Source organism: Rhinolophus hipposideros, assembly GCF_964194185.1.
Source record: "Rhinolophus hipposideros genome assembly, chromosome: 14".
Lineage (NCBI taxonomy): Eukaryota > Metazoa > Chordata > Mammalia > Chiroptera > Rhinolophidae > Rhinolophus > Rhinolophus hipposideros.
The window spans coordinates 32582608-32594839 of record NC_138060.1 but is presented as its reverse complement, the minus strand read 5'-3'; the positions used below and the strand labels follow the sequence as shown (position 1 = coordinate 32594839).

Genomic DNA, 12232 nt, shown 5'->3' with positions numbered 1-12232 from the left:
ACCCTGACTGCATGAATTTTTCTGATGAGAAAGCCATCTCTAAACTTGAATATTCTAATTCTAGTATTCAATTCTAATAGAAATAAAAAGTGTTTATACTGTACAATAGACACTATGTATTAAGTCTATGTAGTAGGATAATAGAATAGTAATAAGGTAAAAAAAGGAACTCTGTTCTGAAAGCTGCAACACCATATGTATTACTAAAAATGTCCGACACTGAAAACAGTTTTACTCAACTATGTTTTTTAACAAGCAAAAGATTAGTATCCTAAAATTTAAAAATGTCATTGCAAAATATTTAATATAAATATTAATATTTAATTTAAACATGTTTTATGGAACTTTAATTCTAATGAATATTATAGCATACATGTTATTTGGCTAGACATAAAATAATAAAGTTATCCATTTAAAAATTATTCTTAGGTACTGCTGTCTGAATCGAATCCTATAACCTTCCAAATAATAATCTGTTATTAAAGTCAAGTAATTTGTTTAATAACAAAAAGAACCAGTAGTTAGATATAAATATATATGATCAGTATAACCATGAAATAATATCAATAGTTAATTTTTAAAAAAATAATAAAGGGAATATGACAGACAGGCATTAATCACTAAAAGTGATGATACACAGTGAGGTATTTTGATCACTTGACCAAGTAATTACTTTACAGGTCATTACATCACTTTAAATAAGTACTACTACACTGAGAGACAAGTGATAGTTAAATATGTATGCCATGGGAATGGAAGGTGGAAAAAAAAGACACAAAAATCTATTGTTTCCAATTTGGAAAAATACAACTAGTTTGCTGAGAAATGAAAATCAATAGTTAAACACTGCAACTTGAAAAGTATGAATGTTATTACTCAAGCCAAGCTGTTTACTGAATATCTGAATGGTTAAACTTTAGAGTTTCTTTAACTTCGTCTTTGGTTAACCTAAAACTATTAAAAATACTTCCTTACACTCTTGGTGATGTCAACAGTTTATGTAAGGTAAGCTTCACCAGTCAACAACCATTATAAACTAAAAAACCAAACACTCACCATAGATTATTGAATGATGTATATAATCACTCAGGTCCACAACATAGTCATAAACTCAAGTAATGCTCATTTCATATTCTAGTAACAATTAAGAGAGAATGCCAGACATCATTTATCTTAATAATTATGTAGAGAAGCCTTTAATAGTGTTTTGTGGTTACAGAGAGCTTTTGCAATATTCCATTATTTTCATATTTTAGCAAAGCAATGATGGTCTCTCATTAAATTATTACCAATAAGATAATATGGGCTGATCAATTAGGCACAATTAAGTTGATTCATAGCTGAACAACCAAACATTAATCGAATAAATCAATATACATCTAGGTCCAAATTTCCCAAATTCGTGTTCCACTGAACCAGAAATTTCGCATTAACAGGTTTGCTTCAATACCCCCTCTGGGAGAGTCATCCCAAATATATTAGTGTCTTAAAACTGAATACTATAGCTGTCAAGAAACTTGCTTAACACCGCACCGCTTAAATTTATTGGCACACATTCTTTTTTTTAAAGTGCACTTATTAACCTCACATACAGAGTATTCCAAGAACTGCACTATTCTCATCCAGGCATTAGTATTAGAATTACTTAAACGGCCTACACCAGAACTGAATATATGGAGAGAATACCCAGGAATGTGTATTGTTAAAAAGCTTCCCAAGTAATTCTGATGCCCAACCTGGACTAGGAACCATTAAAGATACTTCAACCTTTTTTGCCTTGATGCCATCTTTCACAGCAACAGGAACTCCTGGAGGTGTTTTTTTTCTAATCATTTAAGTAGAAAATGTGATGAAATGATTTTAAGAAAAAAAATTTTTTATTCAGCATATTAAAGATTATATTATAAAGTTCATTTTAATAAAACATACAATGGCAAATTCTGACTCCATTAATAAGGACTACATATTATTTTACTTAAATCATGCAAGAAAATGCATTTTGGGACATATCTACTTTAAAATGGTGTATCTTGTTTGTAAATTCAAGAATGTTAAAAACAGGCAAACAATACATTATACAATGACAAAACTGCAAATGTGACTTGGTGTTGGGAAGTCTTGTATTTTTTACCAAAAATTTTTAACTATTCTTGGGTTTTGTTACTAAGTGACTAAGTCACTAAGTTATTAAGTTACTAAGTGACTAACTATTTGCAAATACTTCAAATAACACTTTGCAAGTATAAAAGGTAATCCTTATTTTCTAAAAATAAAGGCCACACTGCATATCACTATATAGTCTTTTTAATATTGCTATTTAAATAATTATCAACACCTTGTTGATATATAGGATGTTAGAACACAAACTTACAGAGAGGTAATAATCCTGAGCCAAATATTTATAATCATTTACATTTTTATGCTCATTACCTGCTTTCAGACAAAATGGAAAAATGAGATTTACTCTCCCACCTGAGAAAAAAACAAAAACTGGACAAAACAATGGTTTTCAAATATTGGGTAACAGACAGCGCACAACAGTGATACCTGAGAGGTGAAGCAAACAAGTTGTGCCCTACAACTGCCCTAGCTTATTGTTTGGAGATCGTTTTCAGACCACAGCACAAGGAAGGAGAACCTAGACAAAGCCCAGTGGTCTCCCAGAGTTAAGACAGCTGGGAGGCCAAGGCAGCTGGACTTCTCAGAGCAGAGTACTAGAGATGAGAGAGCTGCCCAGAGAGTACCAAAGATTTAAACAAGGTCCCTTTCAAGTCTTGAGCTGAGTACCAATCAGCACATATACTGTGTTTCCCAAAAAATAAGAGCTAGCTGGACCATCAGCTCTAATGCGTCCTTTGGAGCAAAAATTAATATAAGACCTGGTCTTATTATAAGAGCGGGGATAATATAATATAATATAATATAATATAATATAATATAATATAATATAATATAATACAATATAATATAATACCAGGTTTTATATAAGACGAGGTGTAATATAATATAATATAATATATAATATAATACCAGGTCTTATATTAATTTTTGCTCCAAAGGACGCATTCGAGCTGATGGTCCGTCTAGGTCTTATTTTCAGGGAAACACGGTATCTTAATTGAAACTTCTCCCAAGCAGCTGATCTCTCCAAAATCCAACACCAAACTGCTAAATCCCTGAAAGATATTTTAATTCAGCTGTCTCCTTATAGTCTTTAAAACAAGCCTATCTTAATTCTTCACGTCCTTCCAAAATCAATGTCCTTCCTGACTTCATTTCTGATATGAACTGAGTTACCTTTGACTCCTTCAATTTTTCCCACAATCTTTATTAAACTGCCAAGTTTTGTCAGTTCTTAAATATAATTCATTTTTTAAAGTGCATACTATGTGAAAGCACTGTACTAGATATGTTTATAAACTTAAGGGTAGGAAATGTCTCATTTAATGTAGTTATAGTGAAATATGCCCAACCATGACAAAATGTAATACAGTAACATAGCAAAGAATTAAAATGTTACGGTAACCATAAGCAAGACAAAAATTTCCCTCAGCATTATCTTTATTGTTCCCTTACCACTGCCTCCACTATTCAGTAATCAATCCCATATTCTACCCCCAAGTTAATCTCTCCTTAAAATGTTGTTTCACAAATGCTTGAAACAGTGATTTGCAAATCCTCCTCTCCATATCAAGATGGGGGCGGGGGCGGGTTACAATACAAATTACAAGGCTCCAACAGAGATTCCAATTCAGTCAGTCTGATGTGATAATTGGGAATTGGAATTTTAACAAGCCCTTTAGGTGATGTGATTTAGGTGGCCTATAGAGCACACTTTTGGGGAAAAATCTAAAACAGTCTACAAGGTAAATGTCAAATTCCTTAGCCCGGCATCAAAGCTGCCCATACAAAAGGCCCCTGAGTACCCACCACAGGGCAAGAGCTCTCCTTCAGGACTCTTCATTACAGATAAACTAGACTTTCTGGAGCCCTAACAAGCCAACTGTTCTCTCCCTACAGGCTTGCTAAAAGTGAACAGTCACTTCACCATTCCTCTTGGTCCCGCTCAAGCCCCATACTTCTTAGATCTCACTAGACTGAAACAGTTTCTCCTGTCTATGGTAGGCAGTTCTACAGTACCATACAGCTTGCCTTGAACCATTATTTAAACTAGTATTATTGACTTTTCAGGTGGTTATATCATATGACAAAGGACTGTGGAACAAATTTAACTTCCCTCAGCATCCAGAACAAGGCACATAGGAAGTCTTTTCCCTAAGACAACTTCATTTTGCATAAACTTACCCAAGTAGGAACTAATAATTTAGAAGTAATTTTTAGAATACTAAAAGAGGAAACTGTACAAAGGAGATTTTTCTTAAGAAACCAGTTACATAAATATATCTGAAGTAAAAGAAGCATATCTACAAAGACAAATTACTAATATTGTTCCTCCTTACCAGCCCACTGGATAAATGCTCGGTGGCCTAGGTGGTTGGAGCACTGTGCTCCTAACGCCGAGGTCGCCAGTTTGATTCCCACATGGGCCAGTGAGCTGCGCCCTCTACAGCTAAGATTGTGAACAGCTCTCCCTGAAGCTGGGCTGCCGTGGGCTGCTATGAGCAGCCGGTGGCCAGTGTGAGTGTCCGGCAGCTAGTGTGAGTGGCCGGTGGCCTGCGAGAGCTGCCGAGAGCACCTGTGGGCAGACTGGTGACTGACTGCCTCAGCCAGGGGGAGTGCAAGGCTCACAATACCAGCATGGGCCAGAGAGCTGTGTCCTCCACAGCTAGACTGAGAAAAACGGCTTGAACCAAAGGGGGTAAGGAGGAGGGGAAAAAAATTTTCTTTCCCCGCATATTAGAAAGAACAGATTTACTTAAGTCCCAGGGAAAAAAACTGTTAAACCAAACTATGCTTTAACACCAATCAGGCTTATTTAAACGCTGACCCAAACAGCTATTCAAAGACAAATTATACGGAAGGAAATACTTATGGCTAATTTCTGAAGTTTTTACATGTGCAATAAAGTTAACTTATAAGTGGTTCTATTATGATACTTGAGATTTCATATAACGTAAGTGCCTCTAACACAGCACCTATCCAATAATTGCTGGTTTACTTCTCTGTCTTCCCCTTAACACTGAGCAACATATGGGTAGGGGCCATGTGTCTTATTCATCTTTCTATCCCAGCACGTAGAACATCACAGGCGATTAATAAAGATGTAATAAGTGAAGCAAGTTTTCAAGATAAAAAATGATAGTGATTCTCCAAAGATGATATATAAATGGCCAACAAGCATGGGGATGATCAACATCACTAATCAACTGAGAAATACAAATTAAAACCACAATGAGCTATCACCGCACAGCCATCAGAATAGCTATTATCAAAAAATTTAAAAAAAAACAAAAAACAGAAAATACAAGTACTGGCAAGAATGTGGAGAATTCATAACTCTTAATCAGTTAGTACGATTATAAAATGGTGAAACCACTGTGGAAAACAGTATAAAGATTCCTCAAAAAATTAAAAATACAAGTATACAATCCAGCAATCACACTTCTGGGTATATATTCAAAACAATTTAAAGCTGTCTGTTCACACCAACACAATTTGCAATAGTGAAGAGCCGGAAGCAACTCATCTAAAGTATAGTATACACATACAATGGACAATTATTCAGCCTGAAAAAGAAAGGAAATCCTGTCACATGTTACAACATGGATGAACCTTGAGGACAGAATGCTAAGTGAAATAAGCCAGTCAACTAAAAGACAAATAGTGTTATGATTCTACTTATATGAGGTATCTAGAGAAATCAAATTTATAAAGACAGAAAACAGAATGGTGGTTACCAGGGAAAGGAGAAAAATGGGTGACTGGTTGATGGGTACAGAGTTTCAGATGTACAAGATGAAAAAGTTCCGGAAATTTGTTTCACAACAACATAAATATACTTAACACTACTGAACTGTACACTTAAAAATGGTTAAGATGGCAAATTTTATGTTTTCACTAACAATAAAGATTTTAATTATAGTGACTTTAAGTACAAGAAAAATAAAACCAAGTATCAAATGAACTCATATTGAAAAAAATATAAATATAAAACAATAGGACCCTAATGTACAATTATTGCAATGGCCTTTTAATTTAGTTTCCATCTAAAAGATACATAGTTTAAAATCACTCCAGATTATATGCTCAAATTTCATTTTAGAACACTCTTGCTATTTATAAATTGTTTGCTCAGTCAAAAACCAAGTTAATTCTGCTAAAAGAGAATCAATAGAGGCGGCCTGTTAGCTCAGTTGGTTAGAGTGCAGTGCTCTTAATAACAAGGTTGCCAGTTTGATCCCCACATGGGCCACTGTGAGCTGCGCCCTCTACAACTGAATTGAAACTACTTGACTTGGAGCTGATGGATCCTGGAAAAACACTTAAAATAAACAAAAGTTTTAAAAAAAGAGAGAATCAAAATTCTATACTGGAATAGACTCTTGACATCACCTACTAATTTGGGGAGGGGGTCCACAAATAATGGCAAAATGAGAAAAATAAGAATCAGGAAGGTGGTTGTTCATAAAGCTAAATCTATTTAATTATAAGGCATATACTTATTCTGAGTACATCTTTCCTAAACTTTCTTTTTAATGGTAATTTCATCCATTTAACAAGTTGAGCCAGTAATAGTCAGGTGGCAAGGCTACAATGGTGAATGATACAAGCAAGGTGCTCACCCTCAGGGAACCACATACCTTCTGGTGGAATGTAAGAGTAGCAGTATTAAGAAAAGATGATAGGATTTTGTTTTTAAGTCTTTAACATTCAAAACGAAAACTCGGTCAGCCTATGTCACCCTATATCACTAGGAAACATTAATCGCCAGTGTCGTCCCATTTTATACGTGAGAAACTGGATGTCCAAAAAGTCCACAAGTATTCAGTGAATCCAAAGCCGAAACCACGGTGTTTCTAGACTCCAATAAAACACCAGGAAAATATCTCTGTGCCTGCGTAGAGATTTGACTGATTAATGTACAGGACTTCAAATATCACATAGTAATAGTTTTCTACTTAACATGTCCAATTCAAACAGGAGTTGACTCTACATATGAAACCTGTTATATTATTTGAGGACTTACAAGTTTAATGAAGAACTTAAAATCCCTAACACAATTTATGAAGTCTCATGGCATTATAAAGAAACTATACTTCCTGATAAATAATAAGGCACGTCCAACATTTAGAGCAAGGAGAAAAAACTGACACAAAAAATAGTATCCACAGTAATACTGTCCTGGTCAGATTCTGTGGCCTCGAAAGTACAGTAATTCCCTGAAGCATTACTATCCCATTCACTAGAAGCTTCAGAAAGGTTTAAATATACAAAGCAATTGAAAAACAAACAGTGATAATCAGCTAATTAACATTTCAAAGAACAATGATAACAAAACCTGTAGTTCCAGTGAATAGTCTAGGTTTGACAATAATTGACCTGACAGTTCAGTCTCTTCTCTCACCTCCTCCTCCCTCTCTACTTCTGCACAAGGGTGGGATATTAAACACATAATATGTGCCAGATACCAAGTCCATAGACTTGTCTTGGGTTCAAAGGTTTGCCCCTACTTAAAAAAAACCCCACACATAACACAAATTTGGAGAAACAAACTTGAATAAGGTATAATCAAACGTAAATGAAGCTGAAGCAAAAAGTTAAAGCAACTTGCTTACACAGTAACAGAAGAGTCAAGATTTGAACCTACATTCAAAGTATGTACATCTTTTACTTTCCCTCCCTCATCCACTCTCACTTTCTTCCTGAGTCTGTTATAAACCCCTACATGAAAGTCACCAGAGAGAACGGATGAGGCAAGAGGAGCACAGCAATGTACAAAATGTAGTAATTTTCCTAATATAACAGAAAAATTAGATACAAACACTGCACTGAAAGAATTTTAAAGTGCCTATGACTGGAACAAAGGGTTAAAAGTTCAAAGAAAAAAGACAACTTTCTACTGGAGTGAGCAAGGAAGAATTCACTGAAGAGAGGTAGTTGATGAGTTATATACCACAAAGGGAAGGGTGTATTTTGGGCAGAAAGAACTTTAGAGAGGAAAGGTGGGGAAAAGAGGAGGAAAACATAAAGCATGTATATTTGAAAAGGCAAAAACATCAGTCTGGCTGAAGCAGAGTTAATTACGCAAGAGAACAGTTGAATACAAGGTTGAATAGGTAGGACTGGGTCAGACCATGCAGGACCTGTTGAAACAAACAGCACCAAGACAGAATTAAAACTTTACGTTTGCGTGTTATCTTCATGAAATAAGATTGCACATGCCCTATTAACTTGAATGAATTTATGCTTTTCAACTTAGAAAAAAGAGTTTAGGAGAGCACCTGATTCAAAGTTGATTAAACGCTGGAGCTGAATTTTAACTGATTTTATTTTTCTATCAGACTACACTCAAAAGAGATCCGGTGTGGGGGTTCGGTCTGAACCTACATACAGATTGCTGAAATTTTATGCCAGCTACTCAGTTATAAGGGAGAAGCAGAACCCACAAATCTTTTCCATAAGATGGTGGGGGAGGGAAGATGAACAAGAAGGGATAATTAATTACAAAGTTCCACTGTCAGAAAAATTCCCCTTGTGTTGCCAAGACTGATTTTAAAAAAATAATAAAAAAGCTACAGCTGGGGGACATTTTTTAAATGTAATTTTATCTTTAATGTCTTTTTTTTTAATCCAGGTTAGAATTTGGGAAAAGGTTCAGTTAGACCACAACCATCCTGAAGCTACTGATAAGAACTAGATCCCAAGCATCTACACGATTCAAAACTACCATTTCCCCCTTAAAATAAAAGGCTGTCCCATCCACCTAGTAAAAAGACAACTTACCAGATCTCCAAGTGTTGCCTGGATAATGACATCACCCTCTACTGATGTTCTAGCAGGCCAGGGTTGGATGCCCTATGCCCTCTTTCCCCTACATCACCACAGCAATTCCTCCAAAAGAAAGATTTGTGAAGAAGAAAGCTATAGCAGCTCCATCTCCTCAGTCTGTAAACTATCAAAAAATGTTAAGGAATAAAAAGAAGCACTCCATGAAAAGTGGGAGTAGGGTAAGGGTGTACACTGAAACCAATCAAATTCTTATGTTTTCATTAGTAAAATTTAAGCTGAAACTTAATCTACTCCAAAACTCATTTTAAACATTAAGAAACTGAGACCCAGGGCAGTTAAGTGATTTGCCCAGGGCAAGTGCTTCTCTATAAAGGTGTTAAGTGTCTGTTACCAGTCACAGTAGAACTTAATCACATTCTAACACAGTTACTTAAATTTTTATAAGATTAAGTACCTGGTGTGCATTAAAAAAAAAAAAAAAAAAAAAAAAAAAACCACACACACACAACAATCAATATTCACCTAAAAAAAACCAATCTTCACCTATTTTGCACCCCCTCAGTGCCTTGCCCCAGAGCTATACAGAAAATGCTGGATGAATCTCAAATGAATACAGTCGCATAATTGCTCCTCTTTATCTAATTTAAGATAAAGTGAAAGCCTGAAATACCTGCATTTCTCAAGTCCTGACTAAACAAGTGGATCAACAAGACCTCAAAACTTTTGGTGGATTAAGAATATAAAGTGGAGTATATTACTGCTTTTTCTGTCAGTTGTCCTTCCCTCTGCATTAATGTTTTCAGTCTAGGTTTTTTGAAACACGTGATTACTAACATCAGTTAATCCAAATTATCATCCCTTTTGAGACACTTCGATTTATTAGGCAATTTAGCATACCTTCAGCTCTCAAAAGTATCTTGAAAGTATCCTGCCCACCACAAATTAATACTTTTGAACAACAACACCTACAATAACCCTCTACCAGGACACAATATTTTAAAGCTACAAAATAAGAAACGTGATCCTGTAAAATCCTACCAGCTAAAAAGCACTTACAGAGCATCCCATCAGTATTCCCTGGCTGTGTACCGTCCAACTGTCAAAGCATTTGTTGAAGAACCTGGGGGAAAGTTCCGCACCGAGTTCTCGAGCTGTGGGTTATACCAGCACCCACATAACATCAGTTTGGGGAAATGCAAACACGCCACATGCACGTTTTCACCAGTTAACCCAGGTAGGTATTAAGTCAACTCTTGTATCGAAAGTTATTTTTTAAAAGCGGCACAAGATGCATGTATATTTCACCTAATTTAAAAAACCATCACCAGAAATGGTAAGGCGCTGACCCAAGGCAAATTAACCAGTTTTGAACGTTCAGGCCGCTGTACAATGCGGTTTGAAAGGGTCCTTTCTGAAATGCCGGGCAAAACTCCTTTGGCGAGTTTCAAAACTGACCATATACCACTCACTGTACAAATAACAAAAGCTTAATACAGTCTACCGAGCCGTCGAACCGTCTGTTACCATTGCCCAGAAGGTTTTTAAAAACACAAGCCTTGAAAAGGGAACAATAAAAAGCGTCTCACCGCAAACACAGCACGAGAGGGACTGTCGGAAGTAAGGCAAGAGCCTGTTAATCTCGGTAAACGCCTTGGGGTCTCCGGGGTCGTAGTTGAGCACTAGGCGGCTCGCGGAAATGTAGAGAGCAGTAGCATTCACGGGGTTCATTGCAGACACTTCGACACCGTTGGCTCCCGGTTGAAAAGAAATTCCGGATCCAACTTTGTAAGCAGCCAGGGAACAATGGCGAATTTGCAACAATTCGAAGGCAATCAGAGCCGAACCACTGGCCGAAGTAGTAACCACAATCCGTGCAAGTTTGCGGAGCTGAAGTTATCCTCCCACACATGGGGCCCCGACGCCCCTCCTCCGTCCCTGAGACTTGCAGACCGAAAAAAAAAAAAAAAAGTACAGAAGAAACCAGCGTTCGAGTTCGTCCCGGGCGGCCGCGGGGCGCAGAACGTGGCGGCTCCGGCGCTCGGGCCGACACTGGGCGCGCAGTCTAGCCCCGCGGCTCGGCGGGCGGCCTTCGCTCGGGCTGCATCTCCGGACGCGGAGGTACCTCCTTCAGGTCGCGCTGGGCGGGAGCAGGCCCCGGCCCGGTCCAAGGGGCGGGCACGCTTCTCACCGGCAGCAGGGCCCTTACTCCATCACAGCGCCCGGCGCGGAGGCAGCGGCGACAGCAAGGGCGACAGCTCGGGCGTCGGCTTCCTCGATCTAGTGCACGAAGCCGCGGCAGCGGCGAATGTGGCTCTTGCGGCTGGCCGAGACCCCCGCCGCGCTCTCCATGTCGGACGCGGGACCCGGACTGCGCCCGGCTCTCCGCCCCGGCGGTCACAGCCCCGCGGTTCCCGGAGGTGGCTAAGCGGGCCGGCGAGTCCCGCACCCGATAGGGGAGGGCCGAGGAGGAAGTGCGCGGGCCGGCAGCGGCGGGAGGGGGCGGGGGGCGGGGAGCGGGCCCCGCCGAACCGCGGCGGCGCCCCTCGCTCCTCAGGCGCTCACTCCGAGGTCACCAGGCGCAAGCGCCGCCCCTCACTGCCCGGCCATCTTCTCGGCGCTTCACACACGGACGCCGCCTCCGCCAAGCAAGACGGCTGCTGCCGCCCACGGCACCCGCCCGGCCGCGGCTGAGGCGAGCGCCAACACCGCCAGGCCCCGCCGCCGCCCAGCGCACACAGCAGGCCCCGCTGTAGGCCCCTCCCCCAGTGCCTCGCCGCCCTCACCCCCGACTCCACGCGCCACTCTAGTTCCGTAGGGCCCCGGTTGCTGCGGTCGTAATGGATCCCACGGGCTGTGCGGCACCTCAAACCCTGCGGGAGACGACGACCGTTACCCCAACGGGCAAAGCCACTGTCATCCCCGAGACTCCCCCGCCGCCGTCGTCGCTGGCGCTCGCACGCATGCGCAGAGCACACTCTCACCCCTCCCCCCCGCCCTTTCCTTTCCCTTCGCTTCCCTTTTCCTCCGCTTCTCCCCTTAGAGCCCCCCTCCACGAGCTACCGGCTGGCTCGGCGCATGCGCATTCCGCTACCCAGCTCCACCGCCTTACGCCCTTAACGCGTGCGCTTTGACCGCCCACCCAGAAAACCGGATAAACACATCAGCCGGCTCACGCAGCCCCTCCCCGCTGCCAACCCACCCTGGACTCACTGCGCAGGCGTGGCTCTCTGCTTTCGGCTCTCGAAACGGGGCATGCTCCCTGAGAGCCGTCTGCTCTCTCCGCCCCCTCCCCCGTGCGCTCTCAAATTCCCTCTTAGGTGTG

The 12232-nt window shown here is 40.2% G+C and overlaps 1 protein-coding gene across 1 annotated transcript in view; it reads right to left on the bottom strand.

Moving 5' to 3' along the window:
• Positions 1–11883, bottom strand: part of MSL2 (MSL complex subunit 2) — a 28229-nt gene extending 16346 nt beyond the window's left edge. Inside the window, exon 1 of the mRNA XM_081071563.1 lies at positions 10497–11883. Within this exon, the coding sequence (XP_080927689.1) occupies positions 10497–10638 (142 nt within the window). The 5' untranslated portion in view covers positions 10639–11883. The remainder of the gene's footprint in view (positions 1–10496) is intronic.
• Positions 11884–12232: the final 349 nt, after the last annotated feature.